Genomic DNA, 25597 nt, shown 5'->3' with positions numbered 1-25597 from the left:
GAACATCTAGTTCCTTAACTACTCAGCCATTCAGACTTCTGCACCATGCAGCCTAGCCCCCCCACTGCCTTTCTCTCCCTGTCCTTGTCAGTAAAAGACCATAGACTTGTAAATTAACTCATGAAAATGTTTAGTACTTTAGATTCCCACCCAAATACCTGCTAGCAAGTATTCTAGAGTCCCAGAAACCACTCTGCAAATTACCCTACTTACAATCTCCCCAATTTAACAAAGCATACTGTTTTAGTTTGCATTCAATTGACATTGGGAAGCTGCATAAAATATGCTGCGTTTTTGGCTTTGTACATTTTAAGGCTATTTTTCTCTTATTAACATTTATTATAGACTGTTCTTAAAAACAGCTGTCATAGCAAATAGTATACAAAGTGGCAAATGAATCATGGTAGATCTGGATAGTAAAATTCACAAGCAATGTCAAAATTTAGTAACATCAGGAAGGATTTATTAGACAATTTCTATATGGATACACTTACAGTATGACTCCAATGTTTTCTGAGAAAATGATATACAAAGAAATGAAAATATATTGAAACATTCATATAACATCAAAAGGATAATAATACCATACCTGATCGTGTGAGAACATTGTTGTTATTAGTTTCCTTTAAAAAAATTTAACATCCAGGTATTGGTTCAATTTTCAGCAAGAAAGTCACCTTTTTACTTTTGAGGGCACAGGATGTCCATGATATCTTCTATACAGATTTTTATACATTTATTTTTTCTTGTGTGTGTGGTATGTGTATGAGTGTGCATACCATGGCACAGATTATGGCACTCGTGGGACAATTTGTGGGAATAGTTCTGTCTACTCTGTGGGTCCTGGATCTTGCTGACCCACATGCCTTTCCTCTGGGTCATCTCTCCAGCCTTCCCATGCCATTTTTTACCACTCATTTTTCAGATCACTGAGCTCCTCTTTTAGTGTCAGTTGCTTTGAAATCTACAGACCAGAACTGCCTGAGTCACAATCTTCCCATCTTAATTAAAAGCTTTGGTTTTGTTTTACTTTCTTACTATCTTCCACCTGGTACTAGTGGGAGGAGGAAAGAAAAATACAAATGACACATTTCAGTACTCAGGAGGTACTAAACTGCATACTCTAGGTATCATTTCCCTTTTACTCCCTTACAGGCACTGTGACCACTTAAAAACACAGAGAAACAAAACACCCAACAACACATGACAAAGGTCTGGTATGGTGTGTTTACACCCTTGACTGGCCATCTCCCAAATCTGCTTTCTGAACCATTTATACTCTGCTAGAAGGATGGCCACTGTGTTCTCCCTCATCTTATCCTCATAGACATGCTGATACTCCATGACTTCATTTCACTAGAATATTGATGCGGATGGGGAGAACTAACCTTTATAAAACAACTGCTGGCCTTCTATGATTCGAAGTATCTTCTTGCAATGCATCAGTTTATCTTCAAGCCAAGCTTTGAGAAAGTTTCTAACCAAGGTTTCTATGTTTACATATGTTACGGTCTGGGTGCTGACAACTGAAAGGATTCAGTGGGAAATCAACATGTCCTCTGATACATGGATGGCTGAAGGAAATGTGGTGTCTATACACAAGAGTTGTATTGGGCCATAGCAGGAATAAAACTGGGGCTGGCGAGATCGTTCAATGGGCACAGCATTGTTGCACGGGCTGGTGTGACCTGAGTGCGATTCCTGGAATCTACATAAAACTAGAAGGAGAGAATTGACTCTTAAATGTTGTCCTCTGATCTCCACATGGACATTTGAAAAATATATTTTTTTAAAAGACTAAACCTAGTCTTTGCAGGAAGTGAATCAAACTTAAGATTATAATGTTAAGTGAAAGAAGCTAGAGCCAGTAAGACCAATAACACTCTTTCTCTCTTATACAGAATGTAGACACAGACAGACAGACAGACACACAAACAGGTAGTTAGATATACAGATAGATACAGACAGATAGACAGGCAGGCAGGCAGGAAGAAAAAGGAGGCAATTAGGGGATAGATGACAGTAGAGAGTAATGGGAGCAAATGTAGCCAAAGCACATGACATACTATAAACAATTGTTATTATGAAACCCATAACTCTACACAATACACACTAACATGTATTTTCACTGGAACACTTCCAGCTCTATAACCTGCCCTATGCCAACAATAGCTGGTCTTAGAGCTGGGAAATCTGCAGCAGCTCTGAGTATTTGAGGCTTCATTTTGTAGTATTATAGCTATCTGTGGACACTCTAATGAAAAAGCCACATGCTTGCTTGCTTGCTTTGCTTGCTTACTGTGTCTTACTGTTGCTCGATTGTCTTGAGACAGGGTTCTAGGTAGCACAGACTGGTCTTGGATATAATATATAGCAGAGGGTGACCTTGAGTTTCTGATCCTCCTGCATTTTCCTATTAAATGATGGAATTATGGATATGGGGATCTCTGCCTGGTTTTATTAGGTCCTGGGGATTTTACCAGGGTTTTTTACATACTAGGCAAGCATACTATCTACTGAGTTACATGCTCAGCCTGATCCATACATCTTATATAACTTTTCTAAATTTATTTAAAATATAATGTTCTATTTATATCATTCTATTCCTTAATCTCTTACTGTGTCTAATTTATATAGTATCACAATTACATATGATCATGGATACCTGTGTACAAGATTGAAAAATATATATCCAAGGTCTAATATGAACTGCTGTTTCAGGTATCTGTTGTGGCTCATAGAATGTGTCTTCTGAAGATAAGAGGAAGATACTCTACATTCAAAGAACAGAAAATCCTAATTTAGAAAACAGCTTTGCTTTGCACCAAAGGCCATGATTTTAACTGTTTTAATGTCTTGTGATGTCTAAAAAGAAGCCTACATATAATAAATGATTATATATTTCAGAGAACCTTGATTCAGTGTGTGCATTTATGAGAGACAGAGACAGAGACAGAGACAGAGACAGAGAGAGACAGAGAGGAGAAGAGGAGAAAACTCCTCATATAAAGAAATGTGCTGTCTTTAGCTGAAGTTTAGAAAGAAATGAATTGTCTACTTTTTTCCCCTTTTCATTAGTTGAATCAAATGAGGGAAAATGCAAAGCAGTAGTGCATAAGACAGATAGACTGACAGGCAGAAAGAAAGAAAGATGAAAGAGAAAGAAAGAAAGAAAGAAAGAAAGAAAGAAAGAAAGAAAGAAAGAGAAAGAAAGAAAGAAAGAAAGAAAGAAAGAAAACTCCCATATAACTCTAAGTCTTCCATTTACTAATTGTGCTCCTGTTCACATTTGTAGCCCTGGCCTCTTTGACTAGCCTTTTAATTTAGCACATTACCAACATTGTCTTTCTAGGCTATTCCATCACTGAGCTCATTGATGTCAAATGCCCTTGAAGACACTTGAAATTTCCAGCCACGTTTGCTATTATGAAACTGCTTTGTTTTTCTGAACTTCAACCTCAAGTGCTTCACTATCGAACAAAGCAAGGCCCTGAGTGAGCCACAGACATTATTCAGAGGGAGCATTCAAATTCCCAGAGAGCCCCATTGTGCTCCATTGGTGATCTGGGATAGAAGCGGCTCACTGATGCTGACTCAGCACCTGTGGAGCACTGAAGAAAATGCTTCTAATACTGAGCAACTCTAATGTTCAGGGCATTACACAGCTATGTCATGCTAGGTGGGTTTTGGTTATTTGGAGAACACAGAGGTTCTTAAAATCCTAGTGGAAAGGATGCCTGTTCAATTTACCAACACTATTGCCATAGAGCAGAGGCTGGGGAAATAGTTTGGTAGGAAACATGACTTCCACCTCTGCATCATAGAGAAAGCACGAGAGTAACAAAATAGAAAGAAAAATCAAGATTTAGATGAATGAGCATTATAAAATGAATGTATATAAGTTTTAATAAAGCAAAGTGTGGCCTGGAAGGTATCTGAGTCAATAAAGTTCATATTTTATTTTATTTTTTGTAAGCATGAGGAGCTGAATTCAATGCTACAGGAGCCAAAAGCTAGACATAGTGTTCCATGCTTATAATCCAACAATGGGGAACCAGCAACATGAAGCTATTTGGGTCAGACTAGACAAGCAGGCCAACCTCAGGCTCTGGGGAGAGTTGCTGCTTCAAAATTCAAAAGAAAGCCTCCTGAGGAATGATGTTCAAAGTTGACCTCTGGCTGCCATACTCATGTGCAATGTACACGCACAAACAAGTAGACACTCAATTGAATATAGAACATGAATGAACAGGGCGAAAAGAAGCTCTCTCTCTCCCTTTTTCCAAAACCAGGTCCTCTTCTTGCTCCTATCCCAGAATACTTTGGGGAGACTAAAGCTCTCTGACACTGAAGAGGATACAGCAGCCTCCAACTGTCCCCATTGCATGGTTTTCTGCCATAGCAGAATTTTTTCTTCATGTGCATGCCCTTTCTCATAGAGCTGTGACCAAGTTGGCTCACTGGCCCTTCTTTCCCACAAATGACCTCCTTACCACCTGTCTCAGTGATACATTTCCACCTCAGAATGGTCTCCTTACCCTCAGGTCCTAGCTAAGAAGAAACTACTTTAAAAAAACCTCTTCCTTGGTTTTATTAATGGTGAACCACTCCCACAGTTCTAAGTCCATGTGCATGTTTGTTTGATTTAAGTCTCACTGCAAACTGTTGCAGCAAGGCTTATTTATTTGTCTGGGTGCTATGTACTGTTTTGATGTGCTTGGCAATTATTCCTCTGGAGAAATCACCCTTTCATCAACTTCAGTACCTGGCCCTGTAGGGTTCTATCTGTTCTTAGCTTTCCCAACCATAGTTCTGAACTTGGAACTGAATGTTAAGTCTCAGCTGTTGAGCCAAGGATGAAGAAACCTCAACCTGAGAGCACAAGAAGAGACAGTTCGTGGATGAGGGTCATCAGTCTCTATCAGTTTCTATGCCCATGTGGTGTCCACTTAAAGCCACAGCAGTTGCCTTTTGGGGGACATCAAAGAAGAAACTGAGTCAGAGAAGCTGACTCAGACTTCAGTGTTGTAGTCTTGCTTAGAAGTGTCTATTATCTTTAGAGTTCTCAGATGTGTGAATCAAAGTTGCTCCCTCTTGAACTGACTTTATCTCTAAAATAGTATTTTAAGGTATTATGCTACAAATGTATTATTTATTGCATTGTTCATCTGTCTCCATTTTTATCTTGTCTTGTGTCAGATCTGATTCGTCAAGTACACACAGATTTATAAAGATTGTAATCATTTCCTCTTTACTGTGTCTTGAGAACTTAGGATACATGAGACCTGGCACACAGGAAACTGTCAATAAACATTTTTATCAATTAATAAATTCATAAAGAAAGTTCCACTTTTGCAGTCATTCACTCCGATAATCATGGAGAGAAACTGTGAGCTCCCACTTGGTACCTCCTTGGCGACTAAGTAGGTGCTGCCTTTCTGTAGATTCCCAGCACGATTCAGAGGTGGAAACAACTGAAGACAGGACAAAATACAGTCCTAAGACACTCCTAAAAGCTTAACTGTGTTCACATCCTACATGAGTTCTATTCAAAGTTTTAACCTAGAACTTGACATTGTATCTAAGACAGAAACAGATTTGAATACCAGAGAACTGCAGGTCATGCTTCAAGAGAAAGACTGTGGGGCTGATGTAAATGGCTCCATCAGTGGAGCATGCGGATCTACATTTGAATGCCCAGCCAACTCAGGGTGGTGCATGCTTATAATCCCAGGGCTGGAATGGCAGAGGCAGGTTAAGTCACTAGGGGTGAGTGACTTGCTGGAGTAGCCTAATTAGTAAGTCCCAGGCAAATGAAAGACGTTGTCAAATATAAAAGGTAGTATTCTTCTGAGGAGCAGCATCTGAAGATGGCCTTGGCTTCCAACTGAGCGTGTACACAAGTCCAGCCACATGCACAAAGTATTAATTGGAAAACAAAGAGTAAACGAATAAGAGCATTCTACTATAAGCATTTTAGGATTAAAAGCATTCCCTACTATGCTCTAAATAGTTTATTATAGTGAATCCCCTTTCTGCCTTTGCTTATCTCAACATATGCATGCATGCACACACAAACACACAAAAAAAATATACACTTTCGATTCTATTCTTAGCTCACTTCCCATTACTTAATATGCTAGCGAGTCAATAGAGAAGTGTAAACAGTATCTTTAAAATAAGCACAATGAAGGATCAGAGAGATCGGGCATAACAAAGTAACAAGTAGTGTGGACACAATGCACCAGATGGAGAGGGTGACTTTAAATGCAAAAGTGGGTAGCCTATGAGAAGCAGAATTCAGAGACTCCTGCCTCCTGGAGGTGATCTCCAGCTTTGCTATGAATAGCATTAACATACCCAACATCACTTCCACACTGTGTTCTTCCTATACCTGTCTCTCAATTGCTTTCTCTCTCTAAGATGTCTGAGGATAATAAATGGGAAACACAATATGTGATTCTCTCTCGACTTGTCCTAAAAGCTTCGTGTTTCTTAGTTGTCAAAACAATGCTTTATCGCATCCCCAAATTATCTCGTTGGTATTGAATATCAATTTTTCAATTTGTTCTTCTCTGAATGGGGACACGGGTTTGAACAGAAACTAATTTCCGTATGTCGTTCAAACCTGCATCATTTGATCAAGCATTTGTCTGAAGGTTGGAGAATTTTCTAAAGGTATGTGAAATAGCACTCAAAATGTAAAATAGAAGCAGACAGGACATTTTACAGCAAGCCCATTTTATTGCCCTTAAAAGAAAACAAAACAAAATATAAAACCATACAGAGTTGGCCATCTTCTATGTGTAAAACATAAGGAGAATCCATGCTTCAACCTTTGTACTAATACTCCCTAGGCTTTATCTTAAAATACAACACATACCTGTACATGTGTTCATTTATGAGGAAGATCTGCCTTGTGCCGAGAACTCCCTACTTTTACTGCATGTTTTTTTGTTTCCTCTGATGCACAGCTTTCTTTGTGTTTTTTTGCCCTACAGAGTCAAACTATGATTTTTTTTTAGAAGAATCTTTAAAGACAAGAATTCAATGAGTTCGGTGTCATTATTATATTGGGAAGAAAAATGGTTGGGACTTTATGCTACGAATCACTTTACAGACAAAGCAGAATGTGCGTGTAAACAAAATTTCAGAAAAATACAAAAAAAAGTACTGATCAATTTACATCAATGGCTTCTGGGTGCTGAAGCGGAAAATAACATATTCCTCCCTCTGCCAGAGACAGTCTGCAGTGAGTAGAGGCCAAGAATGGTTAAGCCAGGGGGAAGACATAAGTCACAAAAGCACTCCCGTTCATTCTCTTTGCGTCTCTCTAATTCTCCCCCATCAGTCAGCAGGTGAGGAGGATCATGGGGGCTGGCACCTTTCTTCTGCCTGTATAAAATCTGGACTAGTGGCTACTTCTATCTAAAAATGCTTGGGAATCGAGCCTTTTCCAAATGATGTTCCTATGCTGTTGCAGTTTGCTTTTTTATTAGCATATATTCACCCTACACAATATATTTCATCACGACGGGTACATAAATGTACAGAAATTATTTTGATCATATTCATCTCTATTACTCTTCTGTCCCCTCATACTGCTTCTGTATCCCCTTCTTCTCCTACTATTTTTCTTGTACTTTCATGTCTTTTTTTTAATGAGCCACTGTATTGCTTCTTCATGTTTATTTACAAAAGCACGGATACCTTACCAGTGGCTACACCACTGAAGCAAAACATCTTTTCCTTTCACAGATACTATTAACTGCCTATAAGTCCTCAGGCCATCATGAAAACAACTGCCCCCCCACCCCGTGATAGGGTGTTGATAGAAACAATTTTGTGTGAGTCTTTTGCTCCTGAGAGATCAACACTGCAAAAGCAGGTTGTGCCAGAGGACAGCACTCAACGGCATCCCAACTACTCCCTTCAGCTCCTCTATTCTTTCTGCTCCCTCTTTCATGTCCTTCCTTAGCCTCGGGGTCAGGAGATGACACAGATATGTCATTAATGGCTGAGCATCCAACAGTCACTTCTTCTCCTCATTTCAGTATTTATGAAGCTCTGTAGTTGCACTGACGAGATTTTGTTCAAGAGCAAAAGAAGCAGTGGGTAGGGGACAGGTATGGTGGGGAATATTTGAAAGAATAGAGGGTACTTGTGCCTCTAATGATACAGAGCCCAGAAAGGAGAGCTGAGCATAAGCGGCAGAGTCAAGAGCAGTGAGTCATCCCTTCATTCCAACCATCTGTTTATATTTTCCTTATCCTTCAACTGAAGACACAAAGCATGATAAAAGAACCGCCCAAGTCAATAGAAATGTATTTGTGAGTGAGAAGTCAAGAGCAGCCATCTTTGTGCTGCTGGGGCATTTTCTATACTACTGTCCAGTCATAGAAAGCACAGAACTCTCAACTTGGGAGGAAGGACTAAAATCATTCAGCTTTGATATTAGAGTCTGTGCCTAGTCTTATTGTAACTTGTTATGCCATGCTCAGGTGATAGCCCAGGGAGACCTGATCTTTTCTGAATGATAAAGGAGGAAGAGTGGATCTGGGGGTGGAGAGGAGGTAACGGGCTGGGAAGAGTGGAGGGAGGGGGAACTGTAGTCAGGATGAAATGTTTGAAAGAATTTATGTTTTTTCTTTAGTTTAAAATTAAAATTAAGTCTCTTTCTCTCAAGCAGATATGCTTCCTCTGTTGCCTAACACAGCTTTAAAAAAGTTAAAAGAATTCAACAAATGAACCAGATAACTTGAAGAAAAATAGACCATACTTTAGCCACTAGTGCATTGGAGTAGAGATAGAAATGAGATAGAAGGCAACCTCCAAGCAAATTTGGCAAAATACATTATCAAATCCAATACAAAACATTGATGAACTTCTGGACTGCAGCCAACAGGTGATACACATTAGCAGTCAAATCTCTCCCATAACCTCCTCATTATTTCAGCCAGTCTCCCATAGCTCTGCAGTAACTTACAGTATGCAGCAGAAACATTTTACAGTTGAAGACTAAGTTGATAACATGATAGAATACCCACTGCCTGGATCACAGTCTACTGTGGAATGAAGGAAGCTGTTGTAGAAAAAAATATTTAAGGCACAGAATATTAAGTGATAAGAGCAGCCACATGTTAGATAACATGTTCTTTTCTGAGGTTTATATCTTCACTGTCCATTTTAATAGATCAGAAGCTTACTTGAAGTCTGCCACTGATAGGTGCTTTTCATGGGATAGCCTCCTGCCTCCCTCAAAGCCTCAAAGCAGAAATACACAATTCCCTGTTCTAAGTGACCAACTGCAGCTGTCAAAACACAGATCTGTTGGATCCAACTATTCCCAATTACAATCACTCTGAAATTCTACCTATTGTCTTTTCCTGTGGTTTTAAGGGCAGATTTATGGGTTTAGAGGAATGTTTTCTAAAAACAAAATATTCCTAAAGTGGTTGAGATAAGATGCAACTAAAAAGCTAAAATTAACAGTATAACAAAATATTGTAGCTGGGTTTATAGCATATGCCTATAAGCCAAACTCTGGAGATGGTGGCAGAAAAGAGGCCATACTGGCAAGTATTGTGAGACCTTGTCTAAGAAACAAAAACAACAGCATAAACCCTAATAAAACTAATGAAAAAATGAAAATTAAAAACATATTTTAACTATATATTAAATATGCATATAAATTATACACATATATAGTATATACACATACAAATACATACACAAATTTGTATTAAATCATATATCTAAGTTCATATGTATTTGTATACATATTGAGGTGGCATGCTAGCTCAGTCAGTAAAGGTGCTTGACAGAGTGGAGCCTGACGACCTGAGTCTATGCCATGATACCATGAGGAACCACATGACAGAGAGAAACTGGCTTACCGAGGTCGCCTCTGACTTCCACATGTGCTTGCAGAACTCCTGTACACAAAATTATTGAATAAATAACTATCTTAAAGCACAGGAGAATGGCATTAGGTAAGAAGCTGAGATGTGAAAAGAAATAAATAGAGATGGTTCAGTTTTTTAAAAGTGAAGAAGAGAAGTTATGGAGAAATCAAAAGCAGATGCCCATTTCTCTGAAAAGCACACTGCAAACCCTCTGGTTAAGGACATGAAGAAATACAAACTATCTAAGGAAGCTTCACTCCAAAAGCAGCCTCCGCGAGGGGCAACTCATCTATGCTCCAGAGGCCTCTGGTGGAATGGAAGAAAACCTCAGCATAGCTGGAGCCTACATGGATCCAGAACTGTATATCTAGCCAGCTATGGTAATATACACTTGTCATCTTAGCACTTCGGGAAGCTGAAAAAGGAGGATGGCCAATGGGAGGTCAGGCTGAGCAACATAGTGAGGCTCTATCTCAAAAAGCAATTTTTTTGAACTTACTATGTATAACCTGGTGCCTAGCACCGAAATAATCGAGCTCAGTATCCAGGAACTAAGGCCAAGTCTGGGAAGTCATCCTAGAGTCGGGCAGCAGGACCTGAAAACTCAGCTTTCCCTGAACACCAATTAGTTCTCACTCATAGAAAATGAAGTACAAGGAAAATTAGTACTATTATTTGTCTTATCGGCAAGGTTTCTTAGAGAAACTCCAGAGTACAGATGGCAAAGGGGCTGAAAGACCCTGGGCCTCCAGGCTGCTTTGGGGATGTGTTCCTGGTCTGCATTTCCTGTTAGAAGTGGCCAGAGTGCATCACTCCGCACTGTGCACCCGTTTCCTCCAGGAACCCACAGGAAGGTCTGGGTCTTCGTGCCAATGCGATCCTGGATCCTGGGACCCCTGTGCCATGAACACAGATGGGTAGTGCATTTATAAAGAGACTGTTTCCCTGATGCCTAGATCAACAAAGGATGTCAAGCTGATGTGAAATTTCTTTCAGCTCTCTCTCCCTATCTCCTCTTCATCTCTGTGTCTGTGAGAGAAGGGCAGAGAGTCTTTCCATGAGCAGATAGAGTTGAGGCTCATTTTCCTAAAGGAAGAGGAGCTCTTAAACTGAAATATCAAATGTATTTAGAGTATCTGTTTTTACAGACTGGGAGGCCACGGCAGAGGCTGTATTTCAAACTGAGAAAAGAAAAAAAAAGAAAAGAGCAAAAATTTCCCTGAACCCCCCAGCACTCATGCAGGCCTGCTAATTCATATCTCCTTAAGCAGCGAGCATCCAGCTGCTCCAATTTAAAGGGCCTGCCATTTTTTCCCCCAATGCACAGCAAAGATGAAAACAGCAGAGCACCACCAAAAAAATCAGAATTAAAGGTGCAAATAGTGAAGTTCAGGGGCAGGCAGGTAGCAACCGTTTTTGTTTTTTTTTTTCAGCTTGATAGACGCAGTTGATAAAAATGTGTGACACCCAAAAGCTGGGGTCACACAGAGGAAAACAGGAAGTGAGAGACAGAGCTTTGAGAACTTGAGAGGCAATGACTTGGAAGAAGTCAGCAAGCCTTCGGCTGTGACCCTGGGAGCAGGTCTGAGGCTCCTGAGGTTTCCCCTGCTTTGCCTTGCAAATGTGCCTGGCTATAAGAGCCATCAGACTCAATAAAAAAAGGCAGCGACACCACTGAGGCCTTCAGAGCAAAGGGGTGGCTGCTCACTCTGAAAGCAAGCACAGACTAAAGGAAGTTAAACAAAATGAATGAACCTGGATCCACTCATAAAATAAAACCCCCAAACAGGCTCCTCTCTTTAAAAACACTGATATAGTTATGTTACAGATGACTCACGTGGCGACCCTTGCAATGACTTATTTCTAACACCTAAAAAAAAAAATCAACATTTGCAAACACTCAAAATTGTAATTGTAGCAACCTCAAGAACGACAACAAACGCACATTATCAATCACGGATTAATCAGAGGATGTGGGAGAGAATTGAGGTAAAACTACCTTTGCTAAGTTTACTGGATTTTTCTGTTTCTGAACACTTCTTAAAGATAGACATGTTTAAAGAGAAAATTTGCCCTGAAATTGATACAAAATGATACAAAGACCTGCCTTCAAGGGCCAGACTTGGTTGTTTTCAACTCTACAAAACTGGGGGAAAAGGGAGATAGAAGTTTCCACAACATGACACATCTAACCGAACAAGCGGGTGGGGCGGGCTGAGCAGTGCCTAATTCATGGGACTCTGGAAGGGTGGAACCAACTGAGACACTGGCAAAGGTCAAAGGGCACACTTGATTAAGGAAGAATTCAACAAAGAGGCCTTTGCCTTTCCCAACCAGGAGAAGTTCACGGCAGAGACTTCAGCAAGACAAGTGACTGAGAGGTGAGGACAGGGGGTTTTCTTCAGTCCGATGAACAACAACACCCAGCAATAACAATGGCACTGTTAAAATAAAGGTGGGGTGCAGACCTGGGGTGCAGACTTCTCTTGCTCATGCTCCCCTTCCCTTTGCAAGGTGAAGAATCTGTGCCTCTAGTGTGAAGCCCTGAAATGTCAGAATTTCACTCATGTCCTTTATTGATCAAATGAAGCTAAGATTTGTCATCCCAGCATAAGGTAAGGGACTTTTGTAAGGCATTCTCACTAGGATACTATTTTTTCCCAATTACTTCATCAGTTAAATATTGTCACCTATAATAACAGGCCATTACTTTTCTATGTTTATTTAATGCCACAACTTAGACAAATAACTATATACATTTATCAATAAGACAGAATAAGTATATCGAAATCTACCTTTGGCCAGAATTCTCATAGTATATCTACACACACACACACACACACACACACACACACACACACACGCATCTGCTTAAAGCATATAAAACACTTAGCTTTCACCTAAAATGCTCAAAGCCAACATGAGAAATAAGGAGTTATTTGTACAGGAGACATGTAAGTATATGTATACATCCAAAACACAGCCCATCAGTTCTCAGCACCTTGCCTGGTAATTAAATGAAATTCTACACAGCTACAAGTGAGAGAATTTGTTCCATGCTTAAAACGGCATTCCTAGATCTGCTCTTTACTCTGAATTCACCACCATCCATGTCTCAAGAAAAAAGAAAGCAACATATTCCCCTACTCCACACTCGCACACTGCACACGTACTCACATGTATGCGTGTGGGGACACACACACATATACACATTTTTTTGTTTCCCTTTGCACGTGAAAATAAAATTGTAGCTCAGTGCTAATGAAGCAAGTCTTGCCTAACTCCCACTGGAAAAGCCTGCACATGTACCGTAGCCATGCAAGATTATCCTGCATCGGCATAATCACCTTACACGAAATGCGATTACTCTAGGCTGCAATTCTTATCCCCGAAGTCAATTTATTAATCAGAGAAAGACAGAGAGAATGAGAGAGAGAGAGAGAGAGAGAGAGAGAGAGAGAGAGAGAGAGACTACCTACCCACAAATACATCATCATCTTGCAAGAGAAATCAAAGGCTCTGTCAGCAAACAGAAGTCGCCTCACTTCACCAAGAGTATCTGGAAGGAAAACTGAAAAGCACTCGGTAGAGATTCTTGCCTTTTCCTGCCAAGTCCTCAGAGTCCCTCTCACTTCCTTACACCAGGTTTGCTATGATTGCTTATGAGTTTATCAGGACAGCATTCCTTCAGTGGCAACGTGTGTGGAGTGACTTGCTCCGGGCTGCTTGCCTCTCTCTCTCTCTCTCTCTCTCTCTCTCTCTCTCTCTCTCTCTCTCTCTCTCTCTCTCTCTCTCTCTCTCTCTCTCTCTCTCTCTCTCTCTCTCTCTCTCCTCTCCTCTCCTCTCCTCTCTTCTCCCTCCCCTCCTATTCTCCCTCCCCCCTTTCCCTTCCTAACTCTTGCCTTTTCTTCTCTCTCTAGTCAAGCCTGCTTAGGTAAGAATTCTTGGGGTGGCTGTCTCATGAGCAAACCTAAGGACTTTAAGCAGCAGGTAACAGTGGGAACAGACAATGTGGAGACAGCCAACCGTGAGGGTGATAACAATAACAATAACAAAATAATAATAACAATAATAGCCTGCTATGACTAGGAAAGGCAGGTTCTACAGCAAATCCTGACAATGAGGAGGAGATTCCCTACTGGAATCTACTGGAGGAATTTACTGGAGGGCTGATCCTCCCGAGTCAAGCATATCAGCATAGAGCTGGCGACTCGGAGATTTTTTTTTAACTGGAAGCTCCAGCTGCAGAGAAAAGAACATGTGCCTCTCCCGGCTTCCCCTTTATCTCTTTAAATGTACTTCAGATAAAAGCAGCATCCAGTTAGGTCAAGGCCTCCCCAGACTCATTCCTCTTCGCTCCACATGCTCAGCACACTTGTCTACAGCCATCTACCGGCTCCATCGTGTCACTGCGAGCTCAGAGGCTGCGGGTCTTGCTGCAGCGGCTGCTGCCTGCCCATGTCTGTCTTGCATGGCTCTCAGCCTGGGTCTGTATGGGAATCTGGGAGGGGGAGAGGAACAAATAGCCTTGGAAGCCTGCGTGCCAGTCTATCAAATCAAAAGAAAAGCCAAACCCAGCAGCAACAGTCAGCAAATGGAAAGCTCCGAAGACTTCCGGGCATGAATGTTCAGCCTTCTTAAACCAAGAGAAGGAATTGTGCACATGTCGACAGCAGCAAGACTGATTTTGTTGCGTGTGGAGTATGCAAGCATGCATGTGTATATTTGTTTAAGTGTGTGAACACATGTGTAAGGTGTGTATATTTTTGTGTATACACATGTAGGTATTTTTGTGTGTGTGTGCACTTGAAAGCACGTGCGTGTGTGTGTGTGTGTGTGTGTGTGTGTGTGTGTGTGTTTATTATTTCTTGTCCCTCATCCTTTGCAATTGCAGACCTGGGAAATTTTGCAGGGTGCATAAAACTTGATCATGTTGACAAGCTCTCCTTAGAAAATCCACAGGCTAGATGCACAGCTAAGATTTCCTGAAATTATCCCAAAATTTTTGCCCATGAATCAATTCCCCTTTATTAGTTGTTCTTTTTTAATCCATTTTAAATTGTATACTTTATCTTGAAAATTATCTCCATTACTGAAATGCATCGTGAAGGAGAGGACGGGGAACACAATTTGCCCAGCATATTAATTGATGCAGAACTCAATTATTGATATATGGATAAGGAAGAAATGAATATTAAAACACATGGTAGCCTTTAAGGGAAAGAGAGGAGATGAACTTGTGCTCTGAGTGGAGTCTTGGTCATTAGTCTCATCTTTATACATCATACAGAGGAAACCATGGAATTAAGTCTCTCATTCATTTACATTTTTTCTTAAAACTACATAAGGCAAAATGTTACCTAAATAATTAAGGTGCATTAGCTAAATTGCGGAGTCATCTACAGAGCTGAGCAGGTGGTGAGGCACCTGTTAAAGTATCCCACAGACAGCACCATCAAGATGCATAATGGGCAAGGGGGAGGGAGTAGCAATGACCATGTCTTTTTGTAAAATAGTGACCAACAGAAGCACAGCAATGGAAACCACAGAGAAATGTCACTTAGTCACAAAGTCCTCAGCTGGAAAATATGTAAATCATAGGGCTGGTGTGATGGAGCAGTCAGTGAACTCCACAATTGGCTTTGCAAACCAGAGGATGCTGCTTGGATCCCCAGAGCCAATATAAAAAACAACTCCTGGGTATGGTGGTTCACTCTTGTAATTTTTGGGCAGGGAATGCTGGGGTCTAATGAGTCAACCATCACAATCAAATAAGCATGATTCAGTTCATACTGAGAGACCCTGTCTCAACAAAGAGGCGAATAACTAAAGACGCCAAAGGCTAACTTTAGATCTTCACACACACAGACACACCCACCCTGCATGCAAATATATGTACACACACACAGTTTTTCATTCATAGAGACACCCCCACATATATGAAAGTATGTATACATACACACTCAGGTCTTCACACATAGAGACACACCCTCACATATATGTAAATATGTGTACACACACACACACAAATCTCATGTATTCTTCAACCAATCTGCACTGGCAATATTCAAGTCCCTCACACATAGTATACAGCATGGAAAGGAAATTGGCTTAAAGTCCTGTTTGGACCAGGGTTTCTGAGTTACAGGACATCCAGTGTTCAAACCAGGACATTTCAAGCCAACTTAGGTTGGTTGTCATATGTGGGTATATTCAATATACTTTTTGTCTTTATCATTATGAAGAGTAATGAGGGGTTACCAAGATGGCTTAGTAGGGAAAAAAACATATGCCTCAAGCCTGAAACCACCACTATGACCCCGAGGCCCATATGGTGGGAAAAAAGAAATTATTTCTAAAACTTGTCCTCTGATCTCTACATGAAAACACACACACACACACACACACACACACACACACTCACACAAATGTAATAAGACAATTTTTATGTGAAGAATAAAGGAGATCCTCTTTGTTACTGCTTTTGATGGAGATCCTCACTGAACATGAGCAGCACAAATTTTCCATGTGTTACAAACCCCTGTTCTTAAGGTAAACTTGGGGAGAAAATACCCAAGCATCTCATTCCTTAGATTCTTGCATGCATGAGTTCATCTGCCAATCCTCCATCTCTTTGGGTACCCATAGTGCCCCATCTCTCTGGAGGCACAGGATGGCAATGGTAGAAGGACACAGTCATCTCAAATCAGTGGGCAACAAACAGTCTGAAGACACATTTTATTTAGAAGCCATATATTTTTAAATAGAAGCAGATTATCAATATTTAAACACCCAGAACTCTTCAAAAGAAAGTCTGTATGTGCTCTTCAGAATCATCAGATATCCCAGTGATATCAGATTGACTTTTGTAAGGGTTGCTGTAGGCTAGCACTCAGGATCACCTACCCACAGAAGATGCCGAGAACTGAAGAGTCTTAATGTCTTACTGGACAGTGTCTGCTCCTCCAAATTTCTGCAGATCAGATGTTAGTTGACATGGATTTTCCTAGGAATCTGGACTTGAAAGTAGTTAAGTCTGTAGCATTTTGAGATGATTTGGGATGTGAGCACACACATACAGGTAAATGCACTACTTTACATGAGGACTTCATACAGCATTAGCATACATTTTCCTTCAATATCCCTAGAACCTATCAGATTTTATCTGCCTATCTACCGTCCTACTTTTCATCTTCATGAAAAGTACCTATCCATCCATCAGTTTATCTCTCCTTGCATTCATATAACAATCCATCTAGTTATGCTGGTAACTAGATGTAACTAGATATAATAGTTATGCTATGTAAATAAATACAGTCCACTGATGGACAAAATGTTGTGTTCTCTTTCATTTTCTTGAACTTCCATTATATTTCTTTGCTTACCAGTCTTTGCTTGCCTTGAGATTATTACACCAGGACTTACTCATGAATTTCTTAAGGTTTTCTATGTTTCTCTGTCCTAGACCCTTGTATCAGATTTCTGTGGGCAAGATTGGGGCTAGAGACATCTCAAATCCTTATGAGAGGATTTGAGAGAGATTATAGGTGGAAGAAAGAAACAATGCAGACTGTAAGTGGGCCGACATTTATAGAACCTAGGAAGAGGGCAGCGAGTTACCACTAGGGATGCTCATCTTTAAAGTGGAGTCTTCAGCACAAGAATGCCACAGTAGCCATAGGACTACCAAGTCAAGATAAGCCTTGGACACTGGAAGGATACCTCATGGTCAACATAACTTATGGCCGAATCCTCAATGTCTTACTGGTACCTAGGCATTATTGTGACAAAATGTAAACATAAACAACTTAACGGAAGAGGCACTAATTTGGGGCTTCTTTTTCATGGTTGTTCAGAGTATTGTTTCTGGGCCTGTGCTGTAGCGGTCCCTTGCAATGATTTGTTGATTTTTATCCTGACAGTGTCAGAATCACAGAGGAGATAAGCTCTTGGGAATGCCTGAGAGAACTATTCTTGATTAGGTTAGCTGAGTAGGGAAGAACTGCCATAACTGTGGGTACCACTGTCCCATGCGCTAACATCTCAGACAGCCAAAAAGGAGAAAGCAGGTGTGTGTGTGGGGGTGGGGGGTGGGGGGTGGGGGGTGTTTGTTCATCCCTATTTGCTTTCCAACTGTAGCATCAATAAGACCAGCTGCTCTACCAGCTTCTGTCATGCTGCACACGATGCCATTCTTTCTCACAATGAGCTAGAACTGTGAGCCAAAGCAAAGGTTGACCCCCCTTAGGTGGCTTTTGTCATCACTGCAGTGTGAAGAACAATTGCAACCATCACAGGGGAAGCAAATGACAGAGAAAAGCTGCCCATTCCATGGTGATCAGAAAGGGACCGAAAAGCAAGCCTGTGCTACCAGGCAGCTTCCTTTCTCTGGCTGCCAGCCTAGTGTACATTCAGGTCAAGTTGCCTCACCTTAGCTGATGTGGTCTTTTGGAACTCCCTCATGGACACACCAAAGGTGAATGTGTAGAGGCATCTCTCATTCTAATTAAGCAGAAAGCAAGATTAGCCATTACAGATCCATGCAGCTCTCAAATAAAATATCCCTAGAAAAAAGGAGTGTGGGGGACCTGAAAGCAAAGAATCCATCCGATAGGTGAGATGACAGGATTCAAACTGAATCAAACTGAAGCAGCCTTAAACATATGTAAGCTACTAGGCTCAGCAGTGCTATAAGCCCTGAGATGCACAATATGGAAAGATAGCTGGTACCGCTGCCCCTTGGTAGCTCTTACTTGGATGGGGCCATTGGTACCTTCTGCTTCTTGTTTTTTTCCATTGAACCCTTCAGTCAGCCCATGCCACATGCCTGTCTCTGCTTCCTGTGCCTCTTAGGTACATTCTCCTTCCACCTGCTTGAACATGTGGTCCCTCTGCTAGAGACAAAATTCAACCCAAGATGGCGAGATGGTTTATCACTGTGACACAAGCAGGAGGCAGCTGTTGCCCATAAATCAAGTTGTCGAGGTGTTGCCATGTTCACACTCTCCAGTCCAAATCTTAACAGACCAAACAGAACTTTTAGCTTGCTGCCCCCCTCAGGGAGTGTCTGCAAATGCTGTTCATGTTTGAAATTCTGATCAGAATGGAATTGATGACCCAAGCAATTCCTCAAACTCCATTCCTTGAACTGAAAACAATGACATTTTCTATTTGCTGCTATCTGTAAAGCTTCCCTTTAAGTGATTTTAATAAAAAAGTAAACAGATGCAAATATCCCATTCTAAATCTTTTCTCCCCATTGGCTGCAAGGCTGGTAGAGTAGGAAGTTGCTTTTTTAGTGGGTAGACTCACAGCTCTTTATGTTCACACAGGAGTCATTTAAAAATAAATAATCCAGTTATCAGTTATCAGCTCAGTGGAATAATTAATCAATTGTAGAGCGATGGCTTACCCAAACACTGATTAAGCTGCTGGTGGCTGGTCTGTGTGAGAAGCGTCTAATCTTCTATAGAAATTGAATACCACTGTGAAGTGTTGAATCCTACACAATCGGCATCAAAATGTGAACTTCATGAAAGTCTTCATTAAAGAGCTTACTGTTCACTAATGTGGAAAATTATTTGAGGACTATTTAATCAGTGTGGGGGTCTTGAAGGAAAGTGCTTTGAGTCAGACTTGGCGGTTCAACACTGTAATCTTAGTTACTTAAAATCACAAGTGCAAGTCTAGCCTGGGCTACAGAATAAGTTCTGGGCTATCCTAAGTAACCTTGTGAGAGTATCTCAAAATACTCTCAAAATAAAGAGTAAAAAGAGAGATAGGTATATAGGGAAAAATGAATGCTGTTATTTTCTTTTTCTAGCAGTAATTGGGGATAAATTTCTCTAGAGCTAAGAGCATCCTCTCTTTTGGTCTCCTCATGAGGATCAGCCAAGTTTATACTGGCCCAGCACAGGACATAAACTGTGTGAAGAGGGTGAACACGATATCCATGTTCTGTTATTTAATAGGCCAGTATGACTGGAGCCAGCCATTGGCAAAAGCTGAGGATGTAGTGAAAGGAAAACCACCAGAAGGAGACCTTTGTCATCACAGCAAGTGATCCCCATTTCACACACCATTGATGGGGAACCAGCAAGACAACTGGTACTGGATAAAGTCCTTCCCTGGTTACTGACCATCTTTTATGGCCTCAAAGCCAAAAGAAGATGATACAGAAATTCAAACACTTTCTTGGGGTCTTCCAAGCAATCAACAACATTGTGTTAGAAAAGACAGAAACACAGAACATTGAACTATGCAGTGTAATCTATGATATGAATTGTGTCCTCACACCAACCATCTGCATGGCAGCCAGCTGCCAGTATTGGCATGCACTAGGTGGAATAATGCTGTGTATTCCCCAGAAGAACATGAACCAGGATCAAAGGCACCAAGTGAACAAATTGCTGAGCCAGATCTGAACAAGCCAGATACCTTAAACGGTGATTCACAACTCGCCAAACAAGAAGCATCAAGGGCCACTTTGTCTCTTTCTTCACGTGAAACAAGGCTTTAGTAGACACACTTAATACACACTGTAGCTCTCTCAGGTAAAGGCGTGCCAGAAATTTTGAAGAAAGAAGAGGCTGATGGATAAGTCATTAGAAGGAAATGGTTATTTATTCACCAGAGCTCACTAATATTCGACTACTATATTACAACCAGCATCCTTTAACACTCTTTGCTCATTTGGCATGTAGTTATCACAGGTCGTGGCTTCCAAATCAAAATAACACTGAATAGTATTTTATCCTATGCACTTCTGCTTTGGATTTGCAGTATTGCAAGTACATTAGATTGCTTTTTTAATTATGGTAAACATATAAGACAAAAAGTTAACATTCTAAGCATCTTAAGTGTATAATTCAGCTTTATTTCAGACACTTATTATCATGCAAACCTTACCCTTATCTATACATAGACCTCCCTTGGTCCTCATCTGGCAAATTGTAAATTCTTTACTAAGTTAACAATAATAACTCTCCAATTCCCTCCCACTGCCAATTCTGCCAACCACAAATCTGGAAAGTTGACTAATTTTTGTTGTTGTTTAACTCACTATATGTATGCTTGCATGCAAGTACACATATGAGTGTAGTTATTCATAGAGAGCAGGAGAAGGCATTTGAGCTCCTGGAGCTGGAGTTACAAGCAGTTATAAGCTGGTTTAGGAATAGAATGCAGGTCCTCTGGAAGAACAACAAGTACTCTTAACATCCAAGCTATCTCTCTTGGCCTACTTGAATAATCCGAAGTCTTCATTTTCACACACACAGACACACACATACGCACATCTTTTGTAAATTCCATCTCCATCAAGAATTTGATCATTTTGTATACCCAGAGGGCCCTGTCTTGGCTCACTGTGTAGATTACTCTCCTAGTTCCATTCCTTCTATTGTCTCTGTCTCAATGCGAAGGTCTTTATGGGGTTACTTATTCATGAAGGCATTTTATTTTTCTTTATATAGAGAGAAAGAAAGAGAAGGGATACTGCCAAAATCTTTCTCAAAGTTTTTACAACTTGAAGTTGATAACAGAAAGACTCTGAGTTGCTTTCTTCTTTTATACTGGGAGCTTGTGCTGCATGGAGGATACAAGGCAGACAGTAAAATCAGGATCCATTTATATACCCTGTGGGTGTATGTTTGACTAGCGGAACCTCTGCAGTGTCTATTACCCTCTGCCCTTCTTCCAACTGGTCTTCTCTTAGGACACCATCATGTACATCTTCAATCTAGGATCCAGTTGGAGCAGAGCCTGATGGATAATGAAATATGCCCACCTACCTGGCTTAACACTAAGCATATATATCTGTATTGAGGTAAAGCAGGTAAGAGAGGCCAGAAGTCTGTATCATAATTCTCCAACTTCCAACAACTATATAGTTCTGCATGTGTTCATGAATGTCCTTCCACATCACTGATGCAATTGGGAAACTCATTTTTATATCTTTCAGCTGCTACATGGCATCATGACAAATACACAACCATGGGCATATTACACAGCACATGATAAATGCATGATAAAGTCCATGCATTAAAATTAACAGTAGCATGAAAGTCATCATTACTGAATTATGGAGGTGGTTTAGTAGGTTAATTGTTTTCTATGCAAGTATGAGGACATGAGTTTGAATCCCAAGAACCCAAATAAATCCAGGCACAAGAATCCCTTTCTGTAAAGGCATGGTTTCTATGGTGTGATGAGATGAGGTACCAGGAGAATTCATAGAAGCTTGTAGGCCAACTAGCTTGGTGCAAACAACAACAGGCAGCCAGAGACCTGGTCTCAAACAGAGAGGGAAATCAGAATCATTAAACCATTGCTTGAAGTTGTCCTTAAACTTTCACATGAGCACTACAGGATGCACACAAGGGTACATATATGCATGTCTTCTCTCTCTCTCTCTCTCTCTCTCTCTCTCTCTCTCTCTCTCTCTCTCTCTCTCACACACACACACACACACACACAGAGGCAGAGAGATGGATACAGAGAGACACAAAGAGATTAAAGATAAGTAAAAGTAATGTTAATGTTAATTTCTTTTTTCATATTGAAATGGACCTAAAAGATGGCTGTATAGACCAGGATCACCTAGGACAAGAACACTTACCAATTTATGTCTTCATTTCTAGTGTCCCACTGTAACCACTATAGATCATTAGCAAACATGTGTTGGACTGCTCACATGATGTCATACTCATCTGTTAGCTGTTCTAGCTCACACACTTTCCTTTATTTTTCTTAACTCACATCTCACCAGATAAGTCGCTTTGCTATTAGCAAGAAAAAGAATTCAGAATTTCAACCCAACCTTTGTTTGCTCCTTCTCTTGGCCCCAAGGCAGACTAAAGCTCCTAGAAGGTTCTTAGAAGGATGGGTTCTCTGGTAAATACTCTTGGTCTCCATCAGATATAATAAATGCCTTGGTACTCCAGGGAAGTACACACACACACACACAATACAGGGTGTTCACTGCAGTCAACAATAAATATACAGAGAACTCAGGCTGTGATTTCTAAAAGTGTGGAATATCTAGAATATGCTTAAATTCAAACTCTCAGTGTCCCTGAATGTTCCCTCATTTGGAAACAGGGTCTTTACAAAAGTAATCAAATTATAATGAGGTCAGTAGTGATGTATTAGAACAGCAGCTCGTGTCAGGACACACCACACACTAGGCCCAAACGGTTCCATGTGTAGGAGGTTTAATTAAGGGTGGGGATAGTAGCAGAAAGAGAAGAGGGGGAGAGAAAGAGAGCAAGGGAGGAGTGTTCCCCATATATATGGGTTCTGATGTAGTGGCCACAGGTAAAGGTGGAAAGTGAACCCAGTGGATTCTGGGAATATGGTGGCTATTGTAACAGGTCTGTGAGGCCTACCTATGTGACATCATGGGCTTTGGAGGCCCTGATGCTAACAGGTAGATTGTGACCTAGTGACTGATGTTCTTAACATTTTAACTGAGCCACATACTTGCTGGATAAAGACCAATCTACAATACACCACAAAAAGAGTGCCATCCGGGCGGACCTGCTCCAAGGAAAGGGAGAGACTACAGCCAACATCTGATGCTAGAAGCAGCCTGCAGTACCCTCCCATTGAGCTATCAGGCTAAGCAGAGCCTGCTGAATCCTTAATTTCAGACTTCAGTTTTTAGCATGTGAGATTCATGTCTTTGTTTTATACCACCCAGCTCAGATGGGAGAAGGCATATTTCTAACCCTCTGGCTATCTACAAGGTTCACAAACTCCTTCCATGAGGATGTCCATGTAAGTGCTTAGAGGCAAGGCTTACTGCCATGTGATAATTTCAGTTGTACCTGGATTCCTTCTTTTCTCAATATCAATCCTACATCAGTTTCAGGGATACCACAAGTTTCTGTGTGGTGGGGTGGGTACCAGATACTAGACATTATTGTTCTTTGTTTCTCTGCAGAGGTAGGATGTTTAAAACTCAAAGGAAGCAAAAGGGTAAGACAGGAAGAGTAGAGTGTACAGCCTCCTTCATCAGTCCCATAGTACAGACAGGTACAAGAAGGCAAAGTTTGAAGAGATGTATGCTTGTCTTAGGGGTGGTGGTGTTCATGCCAAGATTGCTGGGTCACCACCTAACTACAGAAGCATCCCAGGCCCTTGTGTTTACTTTCTCTCCAGTGAATTAATGAGTTGAGCAAATACTTTGGCTCTTCAGTAAAAGCTCAAGCTTAGGTTTCTTAAAAGGAATGCAAAGTAGCTAATGGGCTGGGAGAAATTGGTTGTAGCTGGAAGCACATTTCAGAAGTACATTTTGTTTATATTAAAACCTCATTTAAGTATCAGTGCAAAAGAAAGCTGCTAACAGGCTGAGTTTAATATGACTAATAGTCGTACAACTCTGGAACATTCCATTTCCGTCAACCAGAGAGATACTATTTTAAAAACACTTTAAAGTCACTAATATGGTACGATGCTCCTAACACAGCACAAATTATAACAGGAAGACACACTTGATATCGAATGTTTGCTCAGGAGCTTGGTCACAGATTTGATCCCTGTGCTAATATGATGACAGGTTGCGAACACTTCATTCCTCTGCACCATCTCCCCATTAAGCCCCTGTTTATGCTATTACAAATGGCACAGTTATTCACAGATTAGTTCATCTCCGAGCCTCTGTGTGCTCTCAGTGCTAATAGATGCACTGTCTGTGCCACCTACAGAAGGTAGGAATTCCCATTCTGACTCTCTTAAGAAAATTCATCATGTTATATGCACTGTAGTCTGTGGAACATCATTTATTCTGGGTAGTCCAATGAGAATGATCACAGATACTCTTTGAAGCAGTTTTCCCCCAGACTTTTCCTCCTGGGAGTGTGACAGGTGTACACATCCAGGAAACAAGTTGCTAAGAGAAATAATCTCTCCAGAGCACAAGCTCTGAAGGACCCTGAAGGGATTTCTGGACTGAAAATTATAGGTATACCTTGAGAAATATTCCCAAAGAAATCCCTGAGGGTCTCACTTCTCTGTGTCCTGTCTCTAAGACAGCAGAAGCATGGTGTAGTGGGCCTTCCTACTCTTCCCCTCTGACTAGGCTTTTCCTCCATTCGGATTGCTGGAACTGACCACTATCCTTCCAAAGTGACAGCTATGATAGACAAGAACAAAAATCACCAAGAATCAAACGGTAAGTCCTTTGTGAAGTGTGTGGCTACAATCAGTTCCTGAACACACAGCACTCTGTGGATATCCCTTTGAACAAAACTGTTGTCAACAGAGTTGTCTTCAGAGACCCAGGTCTAAAAAATGCAAGGCCATGAGGGAAGATAAGGTCAAGTTTGAGGAGCAATATAAGGCATGCAAGAATAAGAAATTTTCTCCTTTTTCCCCCAGAAACTTCAGTTTTAGGTATGTTTGTTTCCATCATTAAAAGATGGTAACAACAACAACACATGGGAAGGAATAAATGGGACACTATCAAAAATTGTAAACAAAGTTTCTTTAAGAGAATACAAAATTATGGATATTTAGGGGGTCTCCATATTTTAAATATTGGCAAGTCATTTATTATTCTTTGTCAACCATGAACACAAAAACACATTGACCCATGATGATACTATTCCAGTTATCCTCATTTCTAAGCTCTCTCTTTGATTTCCTTGTGGCCACCTGCCATGCTTTAGAGATAACTGCTTTTTTTTTTT

General features: G+C 40.8%; 1 protein-coding gene and 1 long non-coding RNA gene across 14 annotated transcripts in view; one reads left to right on the top strand and one right to left on the bottom strand.

The window, feature by feature from the left end:
* Rbfox1 (RNA binding fox-1 homolog 1) overlaps positions 1-25597 on the bottom strand; it is a 1556838-nt gene that overhangs the window by 566648 nt on the left and 964593 nt on the right. Inside the window, exon 1 of one of the 8 annotated variants that reach the window (XM_031361876.1) lies at positions 13385-13606. The exons of the other annotated variants lie outside the window; for them this stretch is intronic. Coding sequence (XP_031217736.1) covers positions 13385-13402 — 18 coding nt within the window. The 5' untranslated portion in view covers positions 13403-13606. Of the gene's footprint in view, positions 1-13384; positions 13607-25597 lie in introns of those variants that run through there. 8 annotated transcript variants of the gene reach the window in all.
* The window catches only part of LOC116084779, a 78353-nt gene continuing 76122 nt past the window's right edge, over positions 23367-25597 (top strand). For 4 of the 6 annotated variants that reach the window (XR_004116260.1, XR_004116263.1, XR_004116264.1 and 1 more), the window contains exons 1-2: positions 23368-23684; positions 24988-25080. This is a non-coding gene — a long non-coding RNA (uncharacterized LOC116084779). Of the gene's footprint in view, positions 23685-24987; positions 25081-25597 lie in introns of all 6 variants that reach the window. The other 2 variants (XR_004116262.1, XR_004116259.1) reach the window with 1 other exon arrangement.

This window comes from Mastomys coucha, unplaced genomic scaffold (assembly GCF_008632895.1).
Source record: "Mastomys coucha isolate ucsf_1 unplaced genomic scaffold, UCSF_Mcou_1 pScaffold12, whole genome shotgun sequence".
NCBI classification, from domain to species: Eukaryota; Metazoa; Chordata; class Mammalia; order Rodentia; family Muridae; genus Mastomys; species Mastomys coucha.
Note: the sequence above shows the minus strand (reverse complement) of the source record. Positions and strands in the feature narration are given on the sequence as shown.